Here is a 24692-nt window from a genome sequence, read left to right as displayed (position 1 = left end):
ATAGAAAGCTAGTTTGAGGGTGGATGTTAGAGGGAGATTGCTTCAAAGCTGGTCAAAAAGTAAGGGAGAAAGCATGAAAGCATTACTATGAAGATTTAATAAATGGCAGCAGCACGAAGGCAGAATACTAGTTTTATTATTTCATTTAGGTGTAAATTAAAGAAAATTAGTTTTGGAACTTAAATTATTTCTAGTTTAATTTGGCCAAAAGCAAATGTATTTTACATTTTTTCATCCTCCTGATCGAAAGACCTATTCATAGAATTTGAAAATGTAATCTGCTCATGAACATTCAAATGGAGCTTTTTATTACTATCCTGTGAAACTGTAACTCACATAACATACATAGTTGTATGGCTGATGTGTATGTTTTCAGGTGTTACAAGACTTTTGAGAGGATGCAAGTTCTGGTAGATGCAGCATTAGCCCTTGAAAAGTTTTGACAAGATAACTGCAGACCACATGCAATCTGCTTCCTCTTCTGCCTGGAGCTAAAAATTTGCTGGTTTACATTACTCAGAAGTTATGTGAGGGTGTTTGCATTATGGAAGCTAGAAGTTATTAGGAAGGCCTGAGATGTAAGTGAAGTTTTGAAAAATAGGTTAGAACAAAGTGGCCCTAACCTCATTTTCTTTTATTAGCTTCATGTTCCTCTTCTCTCCCTGCATTAACTCCATACGGTAATCCCAATTCTATCCCCACAAAACTCACACACAGAGAATATCTATCACTCTCCCTCCCTTCAATAATTCCTGTCTTCAGCAGTACTGTTAACTCATATGCATCTCTGCTCTCTCTCTAGAATTGCTGTAGTATGTTAGTACTAGCATCACTTCTCTCTCCTTTTGCAGGCTGGGTTAGTCTAAATCAGGAACCAGAGAGGTAACAAAATGGGCAGCACAGGACACAGGCTACTTGGTCATCAGGTGTCCCAGCCCTATGACTCCTAAGTGCATGTTCAACTGGAGTCTGGATAAACATGTCACAGTGCCTGAGATCTGTCAGTGCCTGACAGGCACAAGAGCTGCAAGACATTCCACATCACACAAGAGGTGTCACAGTCATTGGGTTTTTCACAGCCTGATGGTGGTGGTCATATTGAAGAGTGTTTAGAGGATGGGATGGATATATGGAACTCAGAGGCATAAATCTAGTCTGGGTAGAAGCCAAACGTTGAAGTGAGAGAGAGAGTGCCAGATGGGCAATGTGTTTCTGATAAAAGGAGGCAGAAGTGCAGTTCTCAGGACAAAACAGAAGTTTTGAATAGTGGTGTTTAGGAACATTCCTAATGAGGAAATAGCAGAATTAGATTGGTATAACTGCATAAAGAAAAGAAAACTTCTGATGAACTTGTATTTGCTTAGTTGAAGTGTCAGCCCCAGTGAAGGTGTGGGAGTAACTGGTCTCTTTATTTTATTCAGCAGCCCATTTTTTCCCCCAGAAGGAAAAATTATGGTATTCTCTTCACATACTTATTCAGCAATCTCTCTTCTGCAACAAAGTATTTTCTGTCACCGTTATGTCGTGACGGTCAATAAAAACACACAAGATGGCTGATTCAGGGCAACATAATAAAGGTTTCGGCTTTATTATTCCCAGCTCCTTTTTATATCATTTTCTAAAAGCAACAAGCGAGTAGCAAGCAAGCAACAACATCCTAATTGGCCACTCATCATTACTGTTACACTTGGCAGCAATAGTGAGACACCTGGAGATGCCCAAGGCCACTGCTGTGGTTCTCACACACCAAATCTACGGACTCACAGTCTGTCCCCGCTCCCCAATTAACCTGGGTGTAAAACTTCCTTATCTTCAAGGCCACACTCGAAAGTTTGCCCAAGTCAATCTCCTCTTCCAGGGAGCTAACAGACCCACTGCTAACCCTGACATTTTCCTGTAAAATCTCCAGCCCTACATCCCCAGTTTTCCTTTGCAAATATGAACAGTGGAAGATGAAAGAGAATACAGCTAGAAACAGAGACGCTTCTTTGGACACTGCACCCCAAAGACTCTGAATCTTGAGTGCAGGAAAAAGACTCAATGAAAAACTGAGTCTTCTTTACCTGTGAAAAAGTGGGTACACGACTGTTCTTGCAGGCCTTTGTTCTCATGTGAGGTTTTGGTTTTTTCCAATTTGAAGCTTTATTGGAAATATTCACAATCATTTCACGTTGGAACTGAAATTAGTCTTTTGGTAAGAAAGGTGGGGGCAGAAGGCAAGGAGACTTACTGGTAAATTTCTACATATGTGCTGAAATTTCCCAAAAGTCAGAAATGTTATGTAGAGATGGAGATTTTTCACTGTGTTCTGGCCAACAATTTTGGTTTTGTTGAGTCATCTACAGCAAATGTAAGAAACTTAATCACTTTGCAGGGAGATCAGAGAGTTACTTTCAAGTATGCATGTCCTGAAACCCTGCCATTGTAGGCTGGATCCTATACAGACCACATTGCTGTTTAGTAATTAACATATTTACAGGTTCTTTTGTGCTTAAATAGAAGAGTGATGATAACAGCACTCAGAGACAAAAACCATGTCTCTTTGCTACTTTGTCTGTAGAATCATAGGGAAGGGAGCCAGATAGTCAGTATTTCAGGGGGGGTTCCAGAACTGATCTGTCTCTCCACTGTGCATCAACCTGGCCACCTTTATATATGTCTCTTGAATTCTGTATGTTAAACCTGCTGTCTGCAGTAACTCTCCTGCAATTATTCACTATACACTGCATCATTGCATACCCTGCTGTGTTATTTACTGAAATGCAATACTGTATCAAAAGGTGTGAAACTGATAACAGGCAGGATACTATAGTACACTTTAGCTTGTAGTCCTATACTCTACAAAGTACTATTTTGTTTAAGAACTATTGCACAGGTTAGGAAAAAACTCATATATAAGAATATAGGAACATAACATTCCACTCCCAGAGGAAATTTCTCACACTTATAACTTACATGCAGAAGGATACAAAGGGAGCTCAGTCAAGGTTTTTACAGGCTCAGTGCAAACTGACTTTTTTTATCAAATATATAAAATGGGGGGGCGGGGGGAGGAAAAAAGAAATAGAAAAAATGATATTTAGGGTTTTTATATAGCAAAGAAAAATTAAAACTTAAAATGTACTACTTTATAAAAGTATTTGTAATTTATGCTTTAACTGATGTTTAAGTAGCTTTGAATCCTTTGCAAAACACTGCAAGAAACATGAACGGTATTATGACTAAAGACCAAAAGACATCAGATGAAAACTCTGCAGATGTAACTCCACTAAGATGAACTAATTTACACAGTCTGAGGACATGCTAGAGGAACAGAGATTTCGTGCAATGAACAGATGGTATTATTAGTGATATATCATTTTATGAACTAAAGCACCTGTTTGAATGTGAATATAAACTTTTTCATTTAAAATATTTTTATGCCATGTTCCTTATGCCATTTTTATAAAGCCGAATCAAAAGCCCAAAACTAACTATAACCATTGTTGCAGCCTCTGGAAGGGTTCTTGTTACAGATAAAATTATATGTGATTAAATTATTAATATTTTTATAAAAGCTCTGCTATATAGGGGTGAGTCAATAAAAAGATTACATCAAGATGCACAAAAGATATGCAGTGTATGAATCAGAATGATTAATTACTAGTATTTCTTATGCATGAACATAGCTCATGGCAAGGAGCAAAAAGATAACTTATTTCATTAAGACATGAGCACAAAATGAAAAATTTGATTCAAAATAAAGATTAAGAATTATAAATCAACAACTAAATAAATCAGGGTAAAGAAATTACTAAAATAAGTTACCTTACTAAAATCTAATCTTGAGAAAGATTAACATAGTCATGGATCAAAATCATGATGCATTGGTTGCTTTACAATTTCCTATCTGCTGTGCTACTTTGATTATATCCAAAGTAGAATGTCATTTGGTTTATGCTTGTTCACCCCATATATAAATAATTTCATTAATTCTCATTATAAACTTCATATTTCTTGACACATCAAGGAACTATTTTAATCCACCTTGTAAATAGTTAGAAAACTAGTTATTGTAGAGTGCCATGTAGGCAAGTATTTCAACTTTTAATGTTGAAGTGAACTTTTGAATGCTAACAACAATTGATATTATTTTATCTGGGATTAAATTACAGGGGTCATCATAGGAATGTGCATCCCTTTCTACTAAAGTCAAAACAGAAGGACTAAAGATGAACCATTAATTTGTTGTGGTATATTAGGACACAGGTTAGTGCAAAAAGTACAGTTTTGTTGAGGAACAGATCTTGATCCTCTTTAACAACTGCATTCAGCATGTGCTAGGACAAAATTAATATTTCTAAACAAAACTGCATGGCAAATTTATGTAGAGAGCTTGATATGTAAGACTACACACCATGCCCTCTTGTCACAGATCAAAACACTCACTTATGAAAAATCAGAGCTCATTATGCAGGGAAAGAAAGACAAAGAGAGACAATGAGGTGAGTTTGCTATCCATTGCCACTTTATTTCATGACAATATGGAGAAGATATGGCATCTCAGGCAGACACCCAACTCGGTAAACTCAAAGACAATTCCCCAACTTCTCTGTGGAAAGTGTTGTAATTTATATCTTGCATGGGCAGATGGAAGAGAAAGGAGACAGCTGCTGCAGCCACAACAGCTGACTACACCAGATATGCCACAATTGCAAAACAGATTTTAGTGAGCCATCTCTCTTTTTTTAGTTTCTGCATTTACCAAGAAGCCAAAGACAACAGAGGTGACAGCCGGAAGCACAGCTGTGTTTGAAGCAGAGACAGAAAAATCTGGCATCAAGGTGAAATGGCAGCGAGCTGGCACAGAAATTACCGAGAGTGAGAAATATGTCATCAAGACAGAAGGAAACAAGCATTCACTGACAATCAATAATGTAGGAAAAGAAGATGATGTGACATATGCTGTAATAGCTGGAAGTTCCAAGGTCAAATTTGAACTCAAGGTCAAGGAACCAGGTACTGCATTTCCTAAGCAATTCTGATTTCAGTATTTCCAGTCCCACCTACAACCTTCATGAATGAGGTCCATTGAAATTAGCCTATCTTAACAGTGTAAGATTTATCTACCAGCAGTATGCCCAATTATTTGAAGCTATTAATTCATATTAAACTGAGGAATACATTTGCTGTGGCTAAGACACCCATTTCCAGATGTCAGAAGTCCACACGGTGGAAATCACAAAAGTAAATCTCAACGTTTGTCTTTAGAATTCTCTGTCAAGCTTTTACACCTAACTATTGGGAAAAAAAGCAAAGCTAATCTAACCTAACACGACCTAAACTAAGATGCCTCCATCTTATACCTAGTATTTTCTTTTAATTATTCAATTTAAATATGAAATTGTAACAATTGATAGAAGATTCATAAGTTATGCTCTAATGTTTCTAGGAGCTCATACATTCCCCAAATGTATGTCTCAAAATCACCTGCTAACAAAAATACGTATTTCAAGGCAGACTTAAATATGAAGAATAACCTTTATATTATTTGTATATCACCTATCTTTACTACCTCTCTATGCATTAAAGAACCAGTTAGAGGGGAAATTGAAAGAACTTCCCCAGGCTTTTCCTGGGGAAAAAATATAGAGAGATGAATTCCCTGGAATTTTCTTACGAAAAATACTTGAAGATGCTTAGAATAGATGAAATCACTTGTTTGTTGAAATATTTTTACCTTCCTGTTCCTTTTTTCCCCTCCAAAATGGTCCTCATTTATCACTTCTGTTATTTTAATTTTTGCTTTTTATTTTGGTAAAAAGCCTTAAACTTAGGTTGTTTATATCACCTCCTCTCCTTTGCTATCACTGTTTAGTCTAGCAATGTGAGGACACCTTGTGAGATCTTCTGGTGAGCTGAAAAGACACTGGTGAATGTTTAACAGGATTTAAGACATCCTGTTTCAGACTAAAAGACAGTGTAAGACAGGTTATGAATAAGGGGAAAGCCTAATATGGATTAGGACAATTTGCCAGCTGTCAGAGCATATAGAAGTATAATCCTACTGACTATCTCATCCTGAAAGCAAACAGGTTCATATTATACTAGTTATATCTTCATCATTGTCTTTCAGGTTAGTTCCAGGTGGAGCCCGCTGTGAGCAGATAACCTGCAAATAATGGAGTTACTGAATTTGGGAGTGCAATCGTTACCTAAAAGCAGTACACCTCTGACAAGCACCCACTGGTGATGGAGATATCAGGAGGCTAAATAAGAGATAATCTTCCTGTGTACATTATATATTAATGTCTCCAAATAAGCCTTTTTAAAATACCTACACTATTTACACTGTGCTAGATGCTCCAATTTCTGAGAAGATCTACACTACAATGGTTAGAATAACGTTTAATTCTTTCCAGTAAAAATTTAGTTAAAATTTATTTGGACAAGGTCTAAAGGAATATCTTCTAACAATAAAAGTCTTGGTATTTGATACTTAACTATTAAAGCAATACAAATTAATATCACACTGTTTTCTTTCAAGACACAAATAAAGATAGTTTAGAGTAAGAGGCATACATTTTCTGAGAGCAGAGTTGACTCACATTGATACGTTCACAGGTACTGTCTTGTTTTTCAGATCTTACTAGGATGACATTGTTATAGAGTAACTGGATTACCCATCATTATTTGGAAAAGGCTCCACTACCTAGGGGAAAAAATATCTTGCTGCAACTGATCTGTTTAAAGAAATTCTACCTCCCGCCATCTGTTCCAGCTGCTCACTCCTACTCCATTTTCATACAGTTCTGTCTTCTCCTTTGTGCAAAATTCATTTGTCTGAATTTTGCTGTGAGGTCATGGTTTAATTGTCAGGACACAAACTTCCTTAAGCCAGAAGAAATGACAGGTGGATTTTTAAAATACTTTATCCATAACTGACTACTAGCAGTGTCTGCAGCTTTTGCCAAGCAGCACACAGCAATAGCATTTGTAACATTGTATTCCAATAGTGTTGTAAACAAAATCTCACAAATAAACAAACTAGTTACAGAAATAATAATTACATTATTTTGTATTACCTTTTCTGTTTAGACCATTAATGTTAGTATCAAATAATAGCATTATTCATCAGCTGTCAAGTTTCTACACATTAAGACTATGGAATTTAAAAATCCAGGCATCAGTGTTTTCCAAGCTCAGCAAAAGAAAGAGCCTCATCATACAGCTTCAGTAGGCCTCTTCTGCTTCCAGCACATGCTCTAAGTTCTAGGAAACCACTCCTAACTCCTCTGCATTTTCTAACATCAATCAAAAGTTGTTCTTTTGCAAATTTTTTTTCAGAAAGGAAGTAGAAACATGACTTTCACTAATCTTGGTTGACATTTATTTCCAGAAAAGAGTGAGACAGTCCCTCCTGCTGAAAAGGCACCAGCCCCAGCTGCCTCAGAGTCACCTGCTCCACCAGTAGAGAGCAGCCAAAACACAGAAGGTAACAGAGAACTAATGCTGTCATCAAGTCTAGGTTGTTAGCAGAAGGAAAGAACATACAGAGGGAGTCAGTTGAGACAGTAGATGAAGGCAGACCATAAAGAATAAGGAATCTCAGAGACAGAAGAAATCTCTTGAGATATTTTAAAATTAATTAACTAATTCACTATATAGGCTGATGCAAAAAGTTCTAACTGGTAATTATGATGCTTATTTCAGTTTCATCTGCTGAGACTCAAGCAGAAGAACCTCTAGACCCCATTGGGCTCTTTGTGACACGACCACAGGATGCAGAAGTTACTGTTGGTAAGTACAAAATGTCATTCAAGTGATATTTGTAAACTGCACCTGTTGCTTGACTATTTAGCTCTCCATGTACAGGGTGACAGCAGAGATATAACAGATAAATTAAACACTATTCATAATCTTATTTTAACCTACTTCCCTTACGAGGTGGAAATGTCACATTCACTGCCAAAGTAGCAGGTGAGAGCCTGCTGAAGAAGCCATCAGTGAAATGGTTCAAAGGAAAGTGGATGGACCTGGGAAGCAAAGTGGGGAAACATCTCCAGCTACATGACAATTATGATCGAAATACCAAGGTACAACTGGCAGAATAGGGTTCTCAGTCTTCTGGGTGATAACCTTTAATGTGGTGAAAATAGAAGTTAATAAAGCAATGTTTTGATATTAAGGTGTCTAAAGTGACACACAATGTTATACTAACACACAGAAGTAAGTCTATGTTTTGACTACACAGACAAGAGACAAGCTCTACATACAGACTCTTGTATACTTTTATTTATGGTGAAATGAGAAAATCTCTGGAGGACTGGGAAAACAGTTTTGCACTATCTACCACAGGAATCCCTCCATTTTCCTCTCAAGTTACAGATATCTGGTGTTTTTAAGAGAAAACAATAAATCAGACATATTTAAGTATGGTCTGTCTTGATCTTACTAGATCAAGCATTCCATCATTAGTGTTGGAATTCATTTTACTCTTGTATTGTCTAAACTATTTTAAATAGCTGAGTAAGATCCATTTTTACTACAAATGTGCTCAAAGATACACAAACAAGAATACAAGAGTCTGTAGCTTGACTTCTCATCCTGTGTAGTACATGAAACACTACTACCCTCTCCTGGATGGAATTAAACAGCCTTGCTCACATTAGCCACTCCTTTTGCTGAATTTTGGCATGTACTGTATACATTCTGGGTAGAAGCTATAGCTGCTTAATGAAAACTTTACTCCTGTTTGTAGTATACATGCAATCAGTGTATGTGGTCACTGCACACACCAGTACACCAGCACACCAGCACAGTTTGCTACTATAACACTGGATCCTCAGGGATACCTGTACTGACAGTGCTCTTTAGCTGATCCTGGATTGGGAGCTATAGGTAATTTTTTATTACAGTAATGAGTTGGACACTCAGGACATTCTTAATTTTAAAAGGACACAAAGGCATAGTTCATCCCTTGTCTATTTCCCTCCATGTATTCCCTTTCCCTCTGTTTCACTATTTCATTTTCTACTTTATGAATTCTATCATTGGTGTCTGTTCTAGGTGTACACCTTTGAACTGGAAATCATAGAAGCAAACATGACTTTTGCAGGAGGGTACAGATGTGAAGTGTCTACTAAGGACAAGTTTGATAGCTCTAATTTCAACCTGATAGTCCATGGTAAGGTGAACTCCTGCCACCTATTTTTTTTCTTCCTGCCCCCTATTTTGTTTTTCTTCCTGCCCACCAACAATTCTTTCTGGTAGACAGTGGCTGCTAGACAAGCACAGATCTGAAGTATAGACCTGAAGAGCTAAAGGTACACCTAGAGAGGCCCACAAATGAGGATTGGATGGGTTGGCAGAGATACAGATATATAGAAATACCACTAAGTTGCCACTCAAGTCAGAACTGTGATGCTCTTAAAGAAGGCACACAGAACTGGTCCACCTTTTCTCTGGCTTTATTCTGATTTCACATCCATTCTTCCATTATATTTAATTTGACTAGAATAGAAGACATGGTAATTCTTACTTTGGCAAAAGTTCAGTACTGAAAATGGATACTTTAAAAAAAAAAAAAGGGAGGAGTGGGAGAAAAAAAGATTTAGACATGACAGTATTGTCAGTTCCTTTTTCTTCTCCTCCTGATAAATCCAATTCATGCAGAAGCACCTTGTGAGATAAAATTGCTTTAAGATTGGATGACTCATTTTGCATAATACGTGGTGCCACCCTCACAACTGGTATACTAAAAAGCTTTTAAAAATTGAAAAGGAAGTACATATTAACATCAGTTTGCCCTTAGTAGGGAAGAATTTAGGTAAAACAGGATAAGCAAGTACGGCCTGAAAGAGCTGAGTGTTTGGACCACTTCCTGTTTCAGGGATTCTATTGAAGGGACTGCAACATTAACTTGTGTCCAGTTACCAGTGAACCTACTGCAAAGACAAAAGTTTATTGAAGTTACTCATTCAGCAATGTTAATTTTTGACGTTTCACTAGCTGGCTGTCAGACTCATAAGACTTAGCAGCAGCAACTGAGAACAGTTCTTCTCCCAGTAGTAGTAGTACACTAATTCATATCAATCAAGTAATAAAGTTCTGTCTATGCAGCATCTTCAGTGAAGTTTCTGTACAACTCTATGTATCCCCAAGAATTTACCTTTCTTTCAGAGGATAGGTTATAATTTATTATTAATAACAGTACTTAGGTGATACCCAGTTGTATTCTCATTAGGACTTAAATACCCTGTGAAGAGGCTATTGAAACTAAAATTTAGCAGCATGAGAATTGGCAAACAAGAGATAAGACAGTTCATCAAGGTCCAGATTATGATGCAACATGAAACAGAAATAAGTTATACACAAAGCACTGGATGTTGAAAGCTGGTTAGTGAAGGCTACGTGTTAAAAGATGATGCTTCAAGCTTTCAATATGCAATGAATCACACTCTACAATATAAGAATTTAGAAAAAGGATTTCTGCAGGTGAAACACTGTAGAAATAGCACTGTATTTTTGCATTATTTTGACTTGCTCTCCCACTCCTCTTCATCACTTTTTGTCACATCAGAAGCACCTGTAACTGCAGACTTGGATATTCGAGCTGCCTTCCGACGCACGTGAGTATGCACAGTAGAAGCCTGTGTAGATCAGATCATACATCTATGCAGAATTCATTACTTTCCTGGATAAAGCTAACTAAAGGCAAAGATGCTGTACAAACAAGTACAAAGATATGAATGTCTACTAAGAAACATTTCTCCTATTAAAATACTATAGAAATCCTAGAAATCACCTAAGAGAGGTGCACTAGCATAATAATCATGCTTGTCTTCAATTAGGCAATTGATAATGTGTATAATTCTAACATGAACTTCAGCACTTTTTTCCAGACCTGTAAAGTGCACTTCAGACATAGACCAATAGATGGAAAAGATTGTCTGTGCTCTCTAGACTTGATTTGGTCTAGCATGTACCTTAGTACAAACATTTGCTAAACAAGGAAGTGGAGTTTGAAGTGAGCTTTATGGACAGATCTCTGATAATATTCATGTAAGCATTCTAACTGTGTTTGTTTTCTTGTGAAAACTCAGATATATGTAGTATTAGATTTTAAAGCTTGGTGTTGAAAAGGACATTCTTCCCCCATCTTTAATACCCTCTAAATTGATGTATGGCTTAGTGGAATAATGTTCGCTCCTATTAGTAAGATTCACAAAATTGGTTAGGTATTTCTATTTTGATTGATATTAACATGATTTTTCACTGTTGTGAATTTCTTCTCCCTTCGTGCAATTCAGTTTCTGTTTTAGTTTTTATATATTTTTGCAAAATTACTAGACCAAGAATTTTCCTCCAGACATCTATTTCTCCATTATAGGGCACAAATCATCTGTGGCTATGCTCTGAGTATTTCTCTCTTGGTGCTATTTTTATATAATATTATATATTTTTTTAACATTTATCCCAAAGAACTAAAAAAGTCTTGCATAATTCATCTCCAGATGTCCATCTATAGGTAGCTGACCAGCCTTGCTGTGACAGCTGTTAAATTGAGGATGCTCAGTGCATAACTGCATTGTGTTATTTCACTGCAGTAAAAGCAGGCTTGTACAATTAAAATAATTTAGAATAAGTTCAAAGTGAGTGTAGTGTGAGCAGCTTCAGGTTGTTCAGATTGGCAGTTTCCTCTTTAAGAATGGAGCCAAATTTTTAACTGAACTGTTTAAATCTGAAGCTTTGTCTTTGATACCCTCACTCAGGAGCCTAGCAGGAGGGGGGAGACGGATGACTTCAGCCTTTCTCAGGTAGTCACTGTCTGTGTCAGCTGAAAAATTTAAGTCTTTCAATGAACTGTCTCTCTCTGCTTAGGAAAAGAAAAAGAAAATCCACAAAACTGCAGCTTGAATTCCAAATAAACCATTGTTTATAATATGTAGTATTTGTATGAAATTAATACATATGAATAAGTAGTAACATACGATAAATAAAGATAAATAAAAAGATAAAAGATAAAAATATAAAAATATTAAACCATAAAAAGATAGATAAAAACAGATAAAAGAAAGAGTAGTTTGATAGTTCAGTGAGAGGCAGATTCATCTACAGAAAACGCATGCGTTTGGCAAGTGGCATCTCCTCACCACTGTTAGAAGAAAAAAAGTAACTTCAAATTATATGCATGTCTGCCCCCTCTGTTGTAAATGTTCTCCTCTCTACTGAGCACATTCTGACTAAAATTGCCATTGCTCACAGAAATGTAGCAGCACACATGTATTTGAAAATCTTTTGTTTCCTGGCACACTCCTTATCATATAGTATCATTAAAATTTACACTCTGTGCCTTTTGGTCTTAATGTCTTCTACTGTAGTAAAAATAGGAAATCTGGGATTAAATTTAACTCTATGCATGTTAAAGCAATTATTAAGGTCTTATTCTTCAGAAAAACTAAATCTTGATTGCTGATCCTTCCTGAAAATTTGATTTAATTACCACTTGTGAACAATAACATGATTAGTTATTCTCTCAACTATAGATTTTGATTTTCTGAGTAGTTGATCACAGGAAATCCTTTTCAAATTTGGATTATACTAGTGATTTTTATATACATTTTATATTCATTTTGCCTGGAAACATGGATAATCTTCTGAAAGTAGGGAACAAAGTGGCCAAAAATACACTTTTCCCTTTGAGCCTTATACCCAGGAAGTTACCTTTTCCGGTGGTATACTATCCTGCAAGTAATCACAGAAGTAAAAACGATACTTTCTTAATGAAAAGATACATATTTACATATTACATTATTATACATTATACAACATATTTAAATTTATGTGTATTCAAAATTATACATATTTAAAATTACATTCTCAAGCAGCACAGGAAGTTCGGCATTTGTTTCTGTTTTATTTTTTTAACAGTACTGTTAAAATGCCCATCATTTATCTGTTGAGACTGATTTGTTACTTTTATTTGTTCCTGCAATATTGCTTTTTCCTGACATCCTGATTTATATATACTTCTACAGACAGACTGATTTTTATTGAAGCATCTAGTACTGTGTATCAATAAGGGCAGCATTATGAGTTACAATTTTCACCAGCACAACCGAAAAGGAAAAAATCTGCTTATGACACAGTAATTAGATATAAAGTGTTGCTGCTGGAAGAATAGATATGACTGCTGTGAGATAGCATCACCAGATTCTTGGACTCAAGAAAACAGAGATATTAAGAGGCAGATGAACGTTAATGATTGAGATGAATAAAATATATTTTGACTTTCTAAAACCTGTCTGAATGCAGGAAAAAAAAAAAAAAAAGCAAAAAAACCTTTTTTTTTTTTTTGCTAAGTGGAATAATCAGTAGTCACAGAATCCACTATAACTCCCAATACTTTTTATATCAAATCCCTGAAATGATATTTTAGGAATTGAATCCAAAGAAGTGACTGTAGTGACGTTATGCTAAGATTTCAGAGTAGACTGGTACTTGAAATGTTCAGAAGCACAGCTAAAACACCTTGGATTCAGAACACCAAAATAACATTGTGCATTCCATCCCAGTTCATCATATGTGACTGGCAGAACTACACATCAAAAAACTTTTGCTTGGTGCTTCTTGTTCTCACAAGTCAATTCATCACAACACTGCTTGTCATGATGCTTGCTGAACAGCAGCATATTGATCTCAGGATCACAGAGCTCCTCCTCCAACTCTCCCAAGCACCAGTGATGTGACACTTTTTTCAGTGTAATGAATTCTGGAATCACAAAGGGCCTTAACAAACAGTTACAGCTGGGATAATACTGGGGGGGGAAAGTGATTGTAGACTGCAAGAAGTTCCACAAAAAGCTTGATTAATGCTGCCATACACTGTAAAAAAAAAAAAAAAAATCTACGCTCCTGGAAACTAGAGAAAAGAGGAAAGCTTTTGCAATACCTTTATGATAACAAATACATTTCAGATTAATTTGATTATCAGATTAATACCCTGTACAACTTTATGCGCAATCAGTGCAGAAAAAATACAAGTTCATTACATATATTTCTTATACCTATATGAAGATGAGTATGGACATAGAGCCTGATTAAGCCACCTTCCATGTCAAGGCACATTCTAAGTCATGTTAGCACGTCTACTACCCACCTGTAAAAATAAGTTATCTACATAATGTTATAGTCTCATAAGCTATTCCCATCTCCTTCTGAAACTATTTATGGTTTTCTATTACTATACAGTGCTGATGGACATGATGAAGGGGCGGAGTTTGATTTTAGTTCCCTACTGAAGAAAAGGTGAGTAAAAATCCACAGAGTAACCCATATCCATAAAGTAAGCAGGTTCTGTTGAACAACTCTGAAAACAATAAGACTGGAATAAGTCAAAGTTTCATAAATTCAGAATCCCTGTAATTTTCCTAAAGCAGTGCTAAATGGAAAAAGGATGACAGGTAATTATGACAACTTCCTGAAATACACAACATTTGACGCATTTTGGCTAGGTTTATACTGGAGGGGAAAAAAAAAAAAAGAGAAAAAAATTGTCTTTCCCAAGACAGAAAAGGCCTGGATTCAGGTATTTATGTTTCCAGCAGGCCTTTCATTAAAAACAAAATAAAACAAAGTACAAAAATTTACAATACCTATCTATAATGCTGCCTTTTAAAGAATCTTCTGTCCTGCCTTTTCACAATTCTTTGCATCAGAGAGTGGGAGGACAAGCCTTTTTATTAGATATCCTAATGTTACTATTCCACTGTACAACTATATATTATATATTACATAGCTGTTTATTGTATACATAAAATATATTCTATGTTGCATAAATACTATATAAATATTTTTTACTCTTCCAATTGTAATTCTTTTTTCTTGCTTTTACTTTTTTTTTTGGTGGAATTTTCTCTCCAATTCTCATCCTTCCTTGGCATATCTGTTTTCATAACCTGTCTACTTATGTTTTTCTCTTTTTACCAAACTCTTAATCTGGGTGTTTTGGATTCCACTGTTGTCAACAGAGAGTAAGATTTCTATTTCATTTTATTATAAATGCATGGGGCAGACTGATAATAAGAACCATTTAGTTTGAAATAATGCATGCATCTTTGTCTTCTTTACATACAAAGCATGACAAAAATTGCATAGTATGAAAAAAATTATCAACTGCTAATTTCTGAGACAGGAATGTTTTTAAACAATGTCCTTTGGTTTTCACCATCACTTTTTTTATAAGCGGTGTTAAATTTTCTTTGACTTTCTAGATTTTCTCAATAACCTGCTGCTTTGAATTCCTCTTGTCCTAGTAATTAGAATCAGAAAAATCATTTCCATAATATTGTTGCTGGTGCCTGTCAAATAGGTGATGAAGTTTTGTTTACTTCTTTCTATTCACTGACCCTGGCCATTCACTCTATCTTTTCAGCACCTGAAGTGACTACAAACACTTGTTACTAGACTCATGTTTTGCAAATCTCAGTTTAAGTTTTCACAATCAGCTACTTGGGTGAATGTTGTTGTGAATCTGTGTTCAGTTTCTGCTCAGGTATTGGTATCACTACTTTAAAAAAGTATTTTATCCTCACAAGCAGTACAGGATCTTATAGAAATATGAAGGAGCTTGGTTACAGAGGCAATAAATACACAATAGTCTCGTGTTTCACTCAGGTTAACTCACTCACATTTCGGTGGGACAAACAAGGTCACAGAGGCATTCAAAGCCCTCTGTTATGCAATATGCAATGCACCCAACTACAGGTGAATTCTGGCTTTGCAGTAACACCAAAACCAGAATGCTTGAGGAAGCCAGATAAACGAGACAGGAAGGACACTTATCAAACTTTCTATAGCTGACATTGATATCAAAGTTCCTTGCTTCAACATGACCCAAATTGTTGTACACACACTCTAATTTCTGTAGGTAATGTAAACCAAAAAGGAATTGCTTATCTTAAAAAAAAAAAAAAAAAACAACATGAAAATGTTTGCATAATTTCATACAGAGTCTCCATGTGAAATGAGGTGCTGAGTACTATGAGTCCCTCTCCTAGCACCTTTCCCTTTTACTCTCATAATTGGTTTTGAGCAGTGATCAAACTCTAAAAGGAGTAAAAATCTCTAGTACTTACAGAAATATTCAAATTGTGGATTTAAGTATTCATTATTTGTTAGACCAGAAATACAATTAATTAAAAGAAGCTCATCAATTTCACTGCATTTTATAGGTCATTTTGACATTTCTTGACTTACAAATCTTTGCTTAGTGAATTTAAGCATATGAATTCACTGTTTCTAGTTGTTTTTCACACCACTTCAGAAGTAATTTGTGGATCCTTCAGGCTTTGCACACCTCAGGTTGAAAACCACTCTTATATTAATGACAATAGATAGGTATAAAATCTCATCATGGAATGAAATAATTTTTCATTAAAAGAGAATGGGAAAAGGGACCTCATGCTGAGGAACTCTCAACAGTTATGTAGATTCAAATTGAATGAGGATTATTCATTTACCGCTTCTGCTTTGCCACACCTAATTTGCAAGTGTCCCTCAATCTAGAGGTAATGATCATTCCCACTACAATAAAGAGCTTCATTTAATACTGTATCTCCTATCACTGTAATTTAATTAACTGGTGTTGACATACAGATGTCATGGGCCAAGGAGAGGTCATTGGGAAGAAGAAGGGAACAGCTGTCACAGAGCTGTTAAATGGGATAGTGAGCAGAGACCTTGAAGGAGGTGACAGCTGACAGGGTCCAATCAGTTGACAGTAACAGGATAGGAAGGAACCATTTCTGGGATGTACAAAACTATTTTTAGCCCCTCCACATATGTTTTAAACATATCAGCTGCATATTCCATTTACAGCAGGTTCATTAAGCTGCATCTTAATGCCCCCAAGTCCATAGTTAACCTATGAGGTGAACACTCTGAATAAGGATCACCAACATTAGGGAGAGTAACATAAGTGTGGGAGAAACTTCAGGAGTCCAAGAGCTCTATTACTTTCTGTACACTGCTTAGTTCCTGTTGTTAGTGGAAGAGTACAGTCTCCTTGTGCAAACTGTGTCTTTATGGGATCAAAGAGAATGCAAAATACTGCAAAAGAGTACTGAGATGGGGAAGACTTTGCTCAAAGACATTTTTTTCTTTTCTTTTTCAGAACTCAATTAACACTATAGAAATTACAACCTGTAGCTCTTAGTACCATTTTACATGCAACTCACAAGCCTTTTCCTGAAACCAGAAAATACTAGTATTTCCAAGGAAGAGACTATATTCTTTCTTATGTTCAAATTTCTTGTACTGTATACACCCAAACATTATTGCCAGATAAAACAATGGCACGCAAAAGCTAAAGTTAAGCAAGTCTTCTCAATATTGAGAAATATTAGACTGTGGAATTTCTTCCAAACTGGAATATTTTTCTCACTATGTACTTGAAAATAACTCACACAAAATATTTTGTGAAAACTCCATGAATACTTCTACCTGTAAATTTTCAGATAAATGGGGGATATGTACAGACAAGCCTACAGTAGGCAGATAGACAGAGAGACCACCAATATTTGTATAATATCTTAGGGAAGATAATAACATTTGAATCTGTTAAGTCTTTATTATTTCCTATGATTTTGTATTTCAAGACACAGTTTCACAGAATTTAAATTGTACTAGTACAAATAATTAAACACATATTTGAAATATTATATGCCCTTAGTTTTATGTACTTATATATCTGTTTTAACTTACATGTATTTAGAAATATTTTAAAGTTGCTCATTGATATGACCAGGGCAATTAGCCCAAAAATGCCTATATTAAAAAAAAAAATCTCGGTCTATGTGGCAAATCAGTTCAATTTTCCTACCTTCTACTGGGCAAAACTACAAATCATTTGTAGGTGCCTCAGACTGAAAGATAAGTATACGGAGAAAAGGAATCCAGATTAAATTTCTGCGTGATGTTGATGCACTATTCTGGCAAAGCAAATACCCTGCACCCTTATCATAAGCACTCCAAACTTCAGCTACTCCTATCAATTCAATGAGAGATAGAGAGGATTTAATGTGTAGTGAGTGCTAAACCACTTCAAAGATGTAAGATATTGCATACCATATTTCAGCTCAAACTCGCTGAGCTGAAATCCACTTCTTTTGCTTCCTTTCTGTTCAAGAGCAACAAGGGTGCTGGAAATCCCTAGCCTGGACTGCAGTACTTCAATAAACATAGCGCTCTGGTTACAAACCAATCTTTTTCAGGCAATAAAGGGAGTACCAAAAATGTTTGGTTTTACCTGCTGTCTGGACTCACCATAGTAGTACTATTAAGAAGTAATATTTCTCACAGACTACTTGGAATGTTCTTTTGCTGTAAAAAATGGAAATATACCCAATAACATTCCAATTTTGTCTGCATTACCTGTTGCCTAATTTGTCTCCTTGGTGAAGTTTACCACTGAACACGGCTTCATTATAAGGCTGTGTTCTGCTGGACTGGAATCTGTTTGATCCTGGTTATATCAGAAACAACAGCCACAGGAAGTTACTTTTCCTTAAGAATTTTTTAACAAACTGTTATTTCTTCCATCATTTCTCTATTTACCAAAAAGCAAACTATGACAGGCAAAAACTCTATGATGACAGGATTTGTTTCCCTGGAAGGCAATCAGTCATAATTAGGAATAAACAGAAGTGCCTACTGCACTTAGAACATAGATATTACAGTGGAACTATACTACAGTACAAAGTGTGGCAGTGAGTTTGGTTTCAATATGGATCAGCATTTCCTTAGGCCTATTTCAGAGCATTTGCATGAACTCCTTCATCTCCCTGCTACTGAAGCACAGGCATGTTCTACTTAGAGTGAAGATGACATTCATGGCTCTTTTATCTTAACACATGATGTCCTCTTTCTTGCCCATGGGGATGCTACATGTTTTTCCAAACGGTTCTCTGCATCATTCTGGAGTACAGCAGCTTCTTGCGCTCCGTAAATAGGTAAGGTTACATCAATTTCTTATTCTATTTACAATCTTTCAAATAAAAAATACAATGGCAGAAAAAGAATGCCTTTCCCAAAGAGAGATAACCAAATCTTTCCTTGGTTTTACTAAACCAAACTTTAGTTCTCCCAGAATCACTAGTTCTTTGGTTAACTATAAAATAAATAGCCCATTGTAAATACTGTTGCCGCTACTTACCAGTCTTTTTATGGTTTATAGATTACTACACCCAACAACTGTGTTTGCAACAAGTGATAAATGTTTTAATAATCTGTGATTCTTTCTGGTGAAGATAAAAAATGTCCTGAGTAGAAAAGGATATAATTAAATAAATTTCTTATTTACATAAACCAACTGTATTGTTTTTAAGGCATTCCCACCAAAGCAGTTCAGTACCTTACTTTGCCACGTGCTTTATGCATGACCATGACAGGAAAATAATTCTCCTTTTGTTTCCATTACCCATCATTAAACAGATGTTAAAATTTATTAGTTTTATTATTATTATTATTATTATTAGAAATAAACCCTTCAGGACAGAAATTGAATTTTAATCAGTGTATATATAAGCATAAGTAGAACTAGTCACTAATTTTATTTCATTATTTTAGGTAATAATATAGTAAAAAGTTAGATTGTTGATTTTTTTTTTTTTTTTTTGAGAAGAAGAAGAAGAAATGGCTTCATCAAGCCAATATGTAGCTGCCAAGCCTACAGCTGTTTTTAAATACTCTTAATAGTGGCACTCAGAGATGCTAATCCTTTTCTGCAGAGGTGAAGCAAAATCTGAATCACAGTCTGACGTTGATGTCTGGGACATCCTGAGGAAAGCTCCTCCTACTGAATATGAGAAAATTGCTTTTCAGTATGGTATCACAGATTTGCGTGGGATGCTGAAGCGCCTCAAACGAATAAAGAAGGAAGAGAAAAAAAGCACAGGTTGGTGAGATGTATTTATTCTAAATATAGAGTTCATGTCTTCCTTTTTGGGAGTTTTCCAAATGTTAAGACCAGCTGGACAGCAGCCAGATACAAGAGCATGAGAAATAGGAGTTTCCTGTTCCAATTGTTACAGAGTCTTTATATGAAATGCTGATTACCAAAGATTGAAGCTAAGCCCAGAGTTCTGAGATACCTTGCTCTGAAACTCTGGATATACTGAATGGGATCATTACACCAGTTTCTTCAGCTTGGCCCCTTATATTTCCCTGAACATAAAACAACAACATCAACTATTTGCCTCCACTCCCCAAAACTGGTCAGTATGTCAGGTATCAGTAACAAATACAAATAATTTAATTTCCGTTGGTATGATACATCCAGAATTCTTGATCCTTTTCTAGTCCTGTGAAATATTAATTGGCTTTTTGTAATTAATTAGTTTTAAAAGTCTGAAACAGAGAAGGTGAACTGCCATTCATCAGTACTGAGATCAAGTATCATTTTCCTACACAGGCAGACGTTGCAACTCTATTTAGGATGTGTCGAAGTACATATCCACATCTCATTTAGAATATTCTACTTTGCTTGTTTTAGTTTATAACACATGCTCTTCATCCTGTGTTAAGGAAAAAAACCAGAAAACAGTACAGGATGATTAATAGACAGAAATGGTAAAAATTCAAACACTGATGCAGAAAGTGGGGAAGGTTTAAGATGATGGTAAACAACAGGAGAAGGAATAAAGTTTTATTTTGTGACACAGGATGGGAAAAAATTAAGTATAAAAATTATTAAGATACTTTTTTTAATCATTCTTCATCATAGCATTCCTCAAGAAACTGGATCCAGCTTACCAAGTAGACAAAGGGCAAAAGATTAAATTAATGGTGGAAGTTGCCAATCCAGATGCTGATGTGAAATGGCTGAAGAATGGACAGGAAATCCAAGTGAGCGGCAGGTAAATTTGAAATGTGAGAAATCCAAAAAGGAATGAGCTACAATTTGGACAAAGTGGAAAAACTAGTTTTTCTTAGAAAGAAAGGAATAAAATAGGGAGAAATAGGAGCTGAGAAAGAATATACATAGTGCTATGGCTCAGGGTCAGTTTGCTGTTCTCATGATTTTTTCTTTTTCTTCCCTCTGCTCTGTTTTTCTGCACATGGAACTGGATGCTTGCATCTACATACTTAGCAAGTAAGTACTGGGATTATATTCTAATTTTCCATGTATATCCAGGGTTCAAAAGTACTTTCACGTGATATGGGATATACTTCAGTGTAACTTGTTTGTAAAACCAAATTCCAATTATTTTTGCTGAAGCTATTCTTAATGGCAGTCAGGCTAGGTCTCAGGAGACCATTCAGCACCTTTCAAAGGACTTTGTATCTCTCACACTTGTATTCCCACGATTTCCTGTGCTAGTTTTTCAAACACTGCTGTCCACTGCACCAGAACAGGGATATAAGGGCTCAAGTCCTAATGCACCTCGCCACTGATGTCAGAAAAAGAGTAGGAAATCTTTTTCTTTGCCAGGAAGGACAAGACATTGACTGAGTCCAAGAGGGTTTTTTTCTGATAATTACATTTATATTCTCTTTCAGATATATTTTTGAGGCTGTTGGGAATAAGAGAATACTGACCATTAACCATTGCTCTCTGGCTGATGATGCAGCATATGAATGTGTGGTAGGGGATGAGAAGAGTTTCACAGAACTATTTGTGAAAGGTGAGCAATGGAAGCAAAAGGAAAGAGATCTCCCCTAACATTTAGCATTGAATTACTGTCACCTTCTCTACTCTCAGATTAATCTTGTAGGAAAGGAAATTCTCAAACATTAAAACAAAATAAATTCTGAGAGCTATTGAAGTAGATTTTTTCTCACAGTTAAATGAAGGAAAATTTTCCCGGTAACAGCACAGTGACAATTACCACTAATTCTCATTTGGAAAGTGATTTACATCTTCTTAACAAATAGTGCTAGAAACTTACTTCAAAAATCTGATTCTGCTCAAGATACGCATGCACCTCATGTTCTACAAGGAGATCAAATAGTACAGAAAACTAATACCTCCAGTTTATCATTTCAGAATATATACAAAAACTGATTAATCCTATGTTTTTATTCTGTCTCACGAAGCAGAAACCAGAAGGTCATTTGAAAATTCTGATAATGTGATCTGGCATAGTAAATTTTTAAGTTCCAACACAGAGAGCACCACCATGTATTTGGCCAGGGGCTCTTCCTGTGGAGTTCAGAGTGATGAAATCTACCTCTGGTCTCCAGCCCTTCAGAACACTGTTTTAATGAAATTGTCTTTATTTCCAGAACCTCCGATCTTGATCACTCACCCACTGGAGGACCAGATGGTGATGGTTGGAGAGAGAGTGGAGTTTGAGTGTGAGGTGTCTGAGGAAGGAGCTACTGTGAAATGGTAAGAGAGTAGAAGAAACGAAAAACCAAAACAACATGAAACCATATCCCTCCATGGGACATTCCAAGATCAGTGTTTGTGGACAAGAGCTGTGGAATAAAAAGGGAGAAGGCATCCTACATAATTATTTTAAGGAAAAGAGGACAAGATTGGTCCTCCTCTTATATGTGAAACATTGAGAAGGAACTGAGAGGTAAAAATATGACATAAAAAACCAAATAAGTATAGATATTTTATAGTGTCTCTATGATTTGCTGTTCAGTTTTTACACTTCAATAATGTCTAACTATTGCCCAGACTAGGCAGATCTGTGTTGTGATGAGTTTGCTGTACTTTATGGAATCTTCTGGTCTTCTCCACTGCAGTGAGATGTTTGGGTTTTCTAAGTATTTTTTCTTAGGTAAAAAGTAAGCGTCTCTTGAGACAGAGAGGGAACATATCTGTTGTGGCAATCCTGCAAAGCCAGTCATTAAGCATATGCAGCGAAACGGATTAAGATGACAAGCATTTAGACCACGGAGTGCATTTTCTTGGGCATTCCAACTGAGCAGAAGCTGGACGATTCATGCTGCTTGGGCAGGCATGGCAAGCAGTGCTCACATGCCATGTCTTACACACACTGTTCTCACTTCATTTCTCTACCAGATGAAATTCTCTTGTGCTTGTTAACAGCTTCAGGCACACGGTTATCAAGCGTTCCCACAATGCCCATTACATTCCTGGAAAGTGCCAACTAGTGATCTGCTCTCCAAAAGGAAGGAACTGAGAATTTAAATAGATCCCAAGAGCTAGTATAGCGTATGCATTACACTGTTAAAGCCTCACGCACAGGCACCCACATGCTATTGTTCAGGAACTGCTTGCAGATGCCTGGTCACAAGAGATGGGGACAGCCAGATCGGTTCTTCTCGGAGCACAGTGCAGCTGCCACACTTTGATCCTGTGCCTTTGAACAACTCCCATACATCTTGCAGAGCTGGTATCTGTGGGATAGGCATTTGGTGTGACATGGGCAAAACAGCAGCTGTCTCAGCCTGAAATACAGCAAGTGGTCAGAAAAACTCATCAAATCATAGCAACGGAAAGCTGAGAAGTTAGATATTTACACTGTATTTTACTGGTTTTGTTATGTGAGACTCAGTCAATGCTTTTTGGCAACAAAAGGGAGTATCTTATACAGTGGAGAAAAGCACCCAGGGAAAACGAGATACACAGTGTGGAGATAAGAGTTCCAGTTTTATGGCTCCTTACGGAAACGCTCAACAGCTTAAGCCAAGTAACAGGCACTAACTCAGAGCACCTGTTAGAGCTCTTGCACCCTTTAAACCTGGAATATGAAATCACAAGCACATGAACAAAGGCAATTATGTGACTGGCACAAGACAGAAATAAGGGGTAGGCATGGCCATCAGACTAGGGCTTGGAGAATTCCTTATGTGAATCTCTTCATAGTAATCAGGAAAGAATGCTCTCTTGATCACCCAGAAAGGTTTGACATTATTACATCTTTTAAGGGGTACTATGGAACAGTTTTTTCTAAACTTCAGATGGTCTTGGAAATTATGTAATATTTGAAGAAAAAGATGTCATAAAATAGATAGTTTTGACCTAATTTTTCTATCTCTGAATGCTGGATATATATCATCGTATCATCTTCTCAGCTACAAACCTTAGTGTATATTTGTAACAGTAAATCTATGTGTCCCAATTATCACATAGTGCTTACATCAGTGATACCTCAGAAGACATTAACCAATTAATCCTTAGAATCCAAAGAGGAAATAGGAAAGCATTTCCAGACAAAGAGGCATTGAGTTAAAAGTTGAGAACAGATATCTGATCTTGCAGATATTTAGGACTTGGATAGATTAAACCATGCCTGATCTACATATTATTGCACTCATTCTGCTTCAAATGTGAGGCTGGACCAGATGGCCTATGGTGATCTTTAAACCAGCACTTCTATGATGCTTCGATGCTCCAGTTGCCAAAGGAAGGCCTGTAATATTGCCTTAAAGAGATTTTCCACTTTTTACTGCAGCAGTGTATTTATTTTAAACCAAGTGATATCTGGGAGTTCTTTTCTGAGATTTTACAGTTTTATCACTCCTCTATTGGCCAGTACACCCCTCTGCAAACACTCCACTCATATACAGCATCAGCAGTGTCCTGGTCATCAGTAAAACAAACAGAACGTAAATACACTACTCCCTTCCCAGGGACTGAAGACACTAATCATTACAAATAGTCTATTTTCATTATTTAAAGAAGATTTCAATAGAATTCTTTCTTACTAAACGCTGAATAGAATGTTCAGATG

The 24692-nt window shown here is 36.3% G+C and overlaps 1 protein-coding gene across 1 annotated transcript in view; it reads left to right on the top strand.

Annotated features, from left to right (window-relative positions):
- Positions 1–24692, top strand: part of MYBPC3 (myosin binding protein C3) — a 62179-nt gene that overhangs the window by 4657 nt on the left and 32830 nt on the right. Inside the window, exons 2-16 of the mRNA XM_050336446.1 lie at positions 4732–4998; positions 7379–7474; positions 7693–7779; positions 7927–8075; positions 9049–9166; positions 10562–10610; positions 11754–11798; positions 14233–14289; positions 14700–14702; positions 18969–18992; positions 19770–19936; positions 20765–20897; positions 21131–21133; positions 21541–21665; positions 22267–22372. Of these exons, the coding sequence (XP_050192403.1) occupies positions 4732–4998; positions 7379–7474; positions 7693–7779; positions 7927–8075; positions 9049–9166; positions 10562–10610; positions 11754–11798; positions 14233–14289; positions 14700–14702; positions 18969–18992; positions 19770–19936; positions 20765–20897; positions 21131–21133; positions 21541–21665; positions 22267–22372 (1429 nt within the window). The remainder of the gene's footprint in view (positions 1–4731; positions 4999–7378; positions 7475–7692; positions 7780–7926; positions 8076–9048; positions 9167–10561; positions 10611–11753; positions 11799–14232; positions 14290–14699; positions 14703–18968; positions 18993–19769; positions 19937–20764; positions 20898–21130; positions 21134–21540; positions 21666–22266; positions 22373–24692) is intronic.

This window comes from Myiozetetes cayanensis, unplaced genomic scaffold (genome assembly GCF_022539395.1).
Source record: "Myiozetetes cayanensis isolate MyiCay16 unplaced genomic scaffold, myiCay2020 scf6-25, whole genome shotgun sequence".
In the NCBI taxonomy this organism is placed as follows: domain Eukaryota; kingdom Metazoa; phylum Chordata; class Aves; order Passeriformes; family Tyrannidae; genus Myiozetetes; species Myiozetetes cayanensis.
Note: the sequence above shows the minus strand (reverse complement) of the source record. Positions and strands in the feature narration are given on the sequence as shown.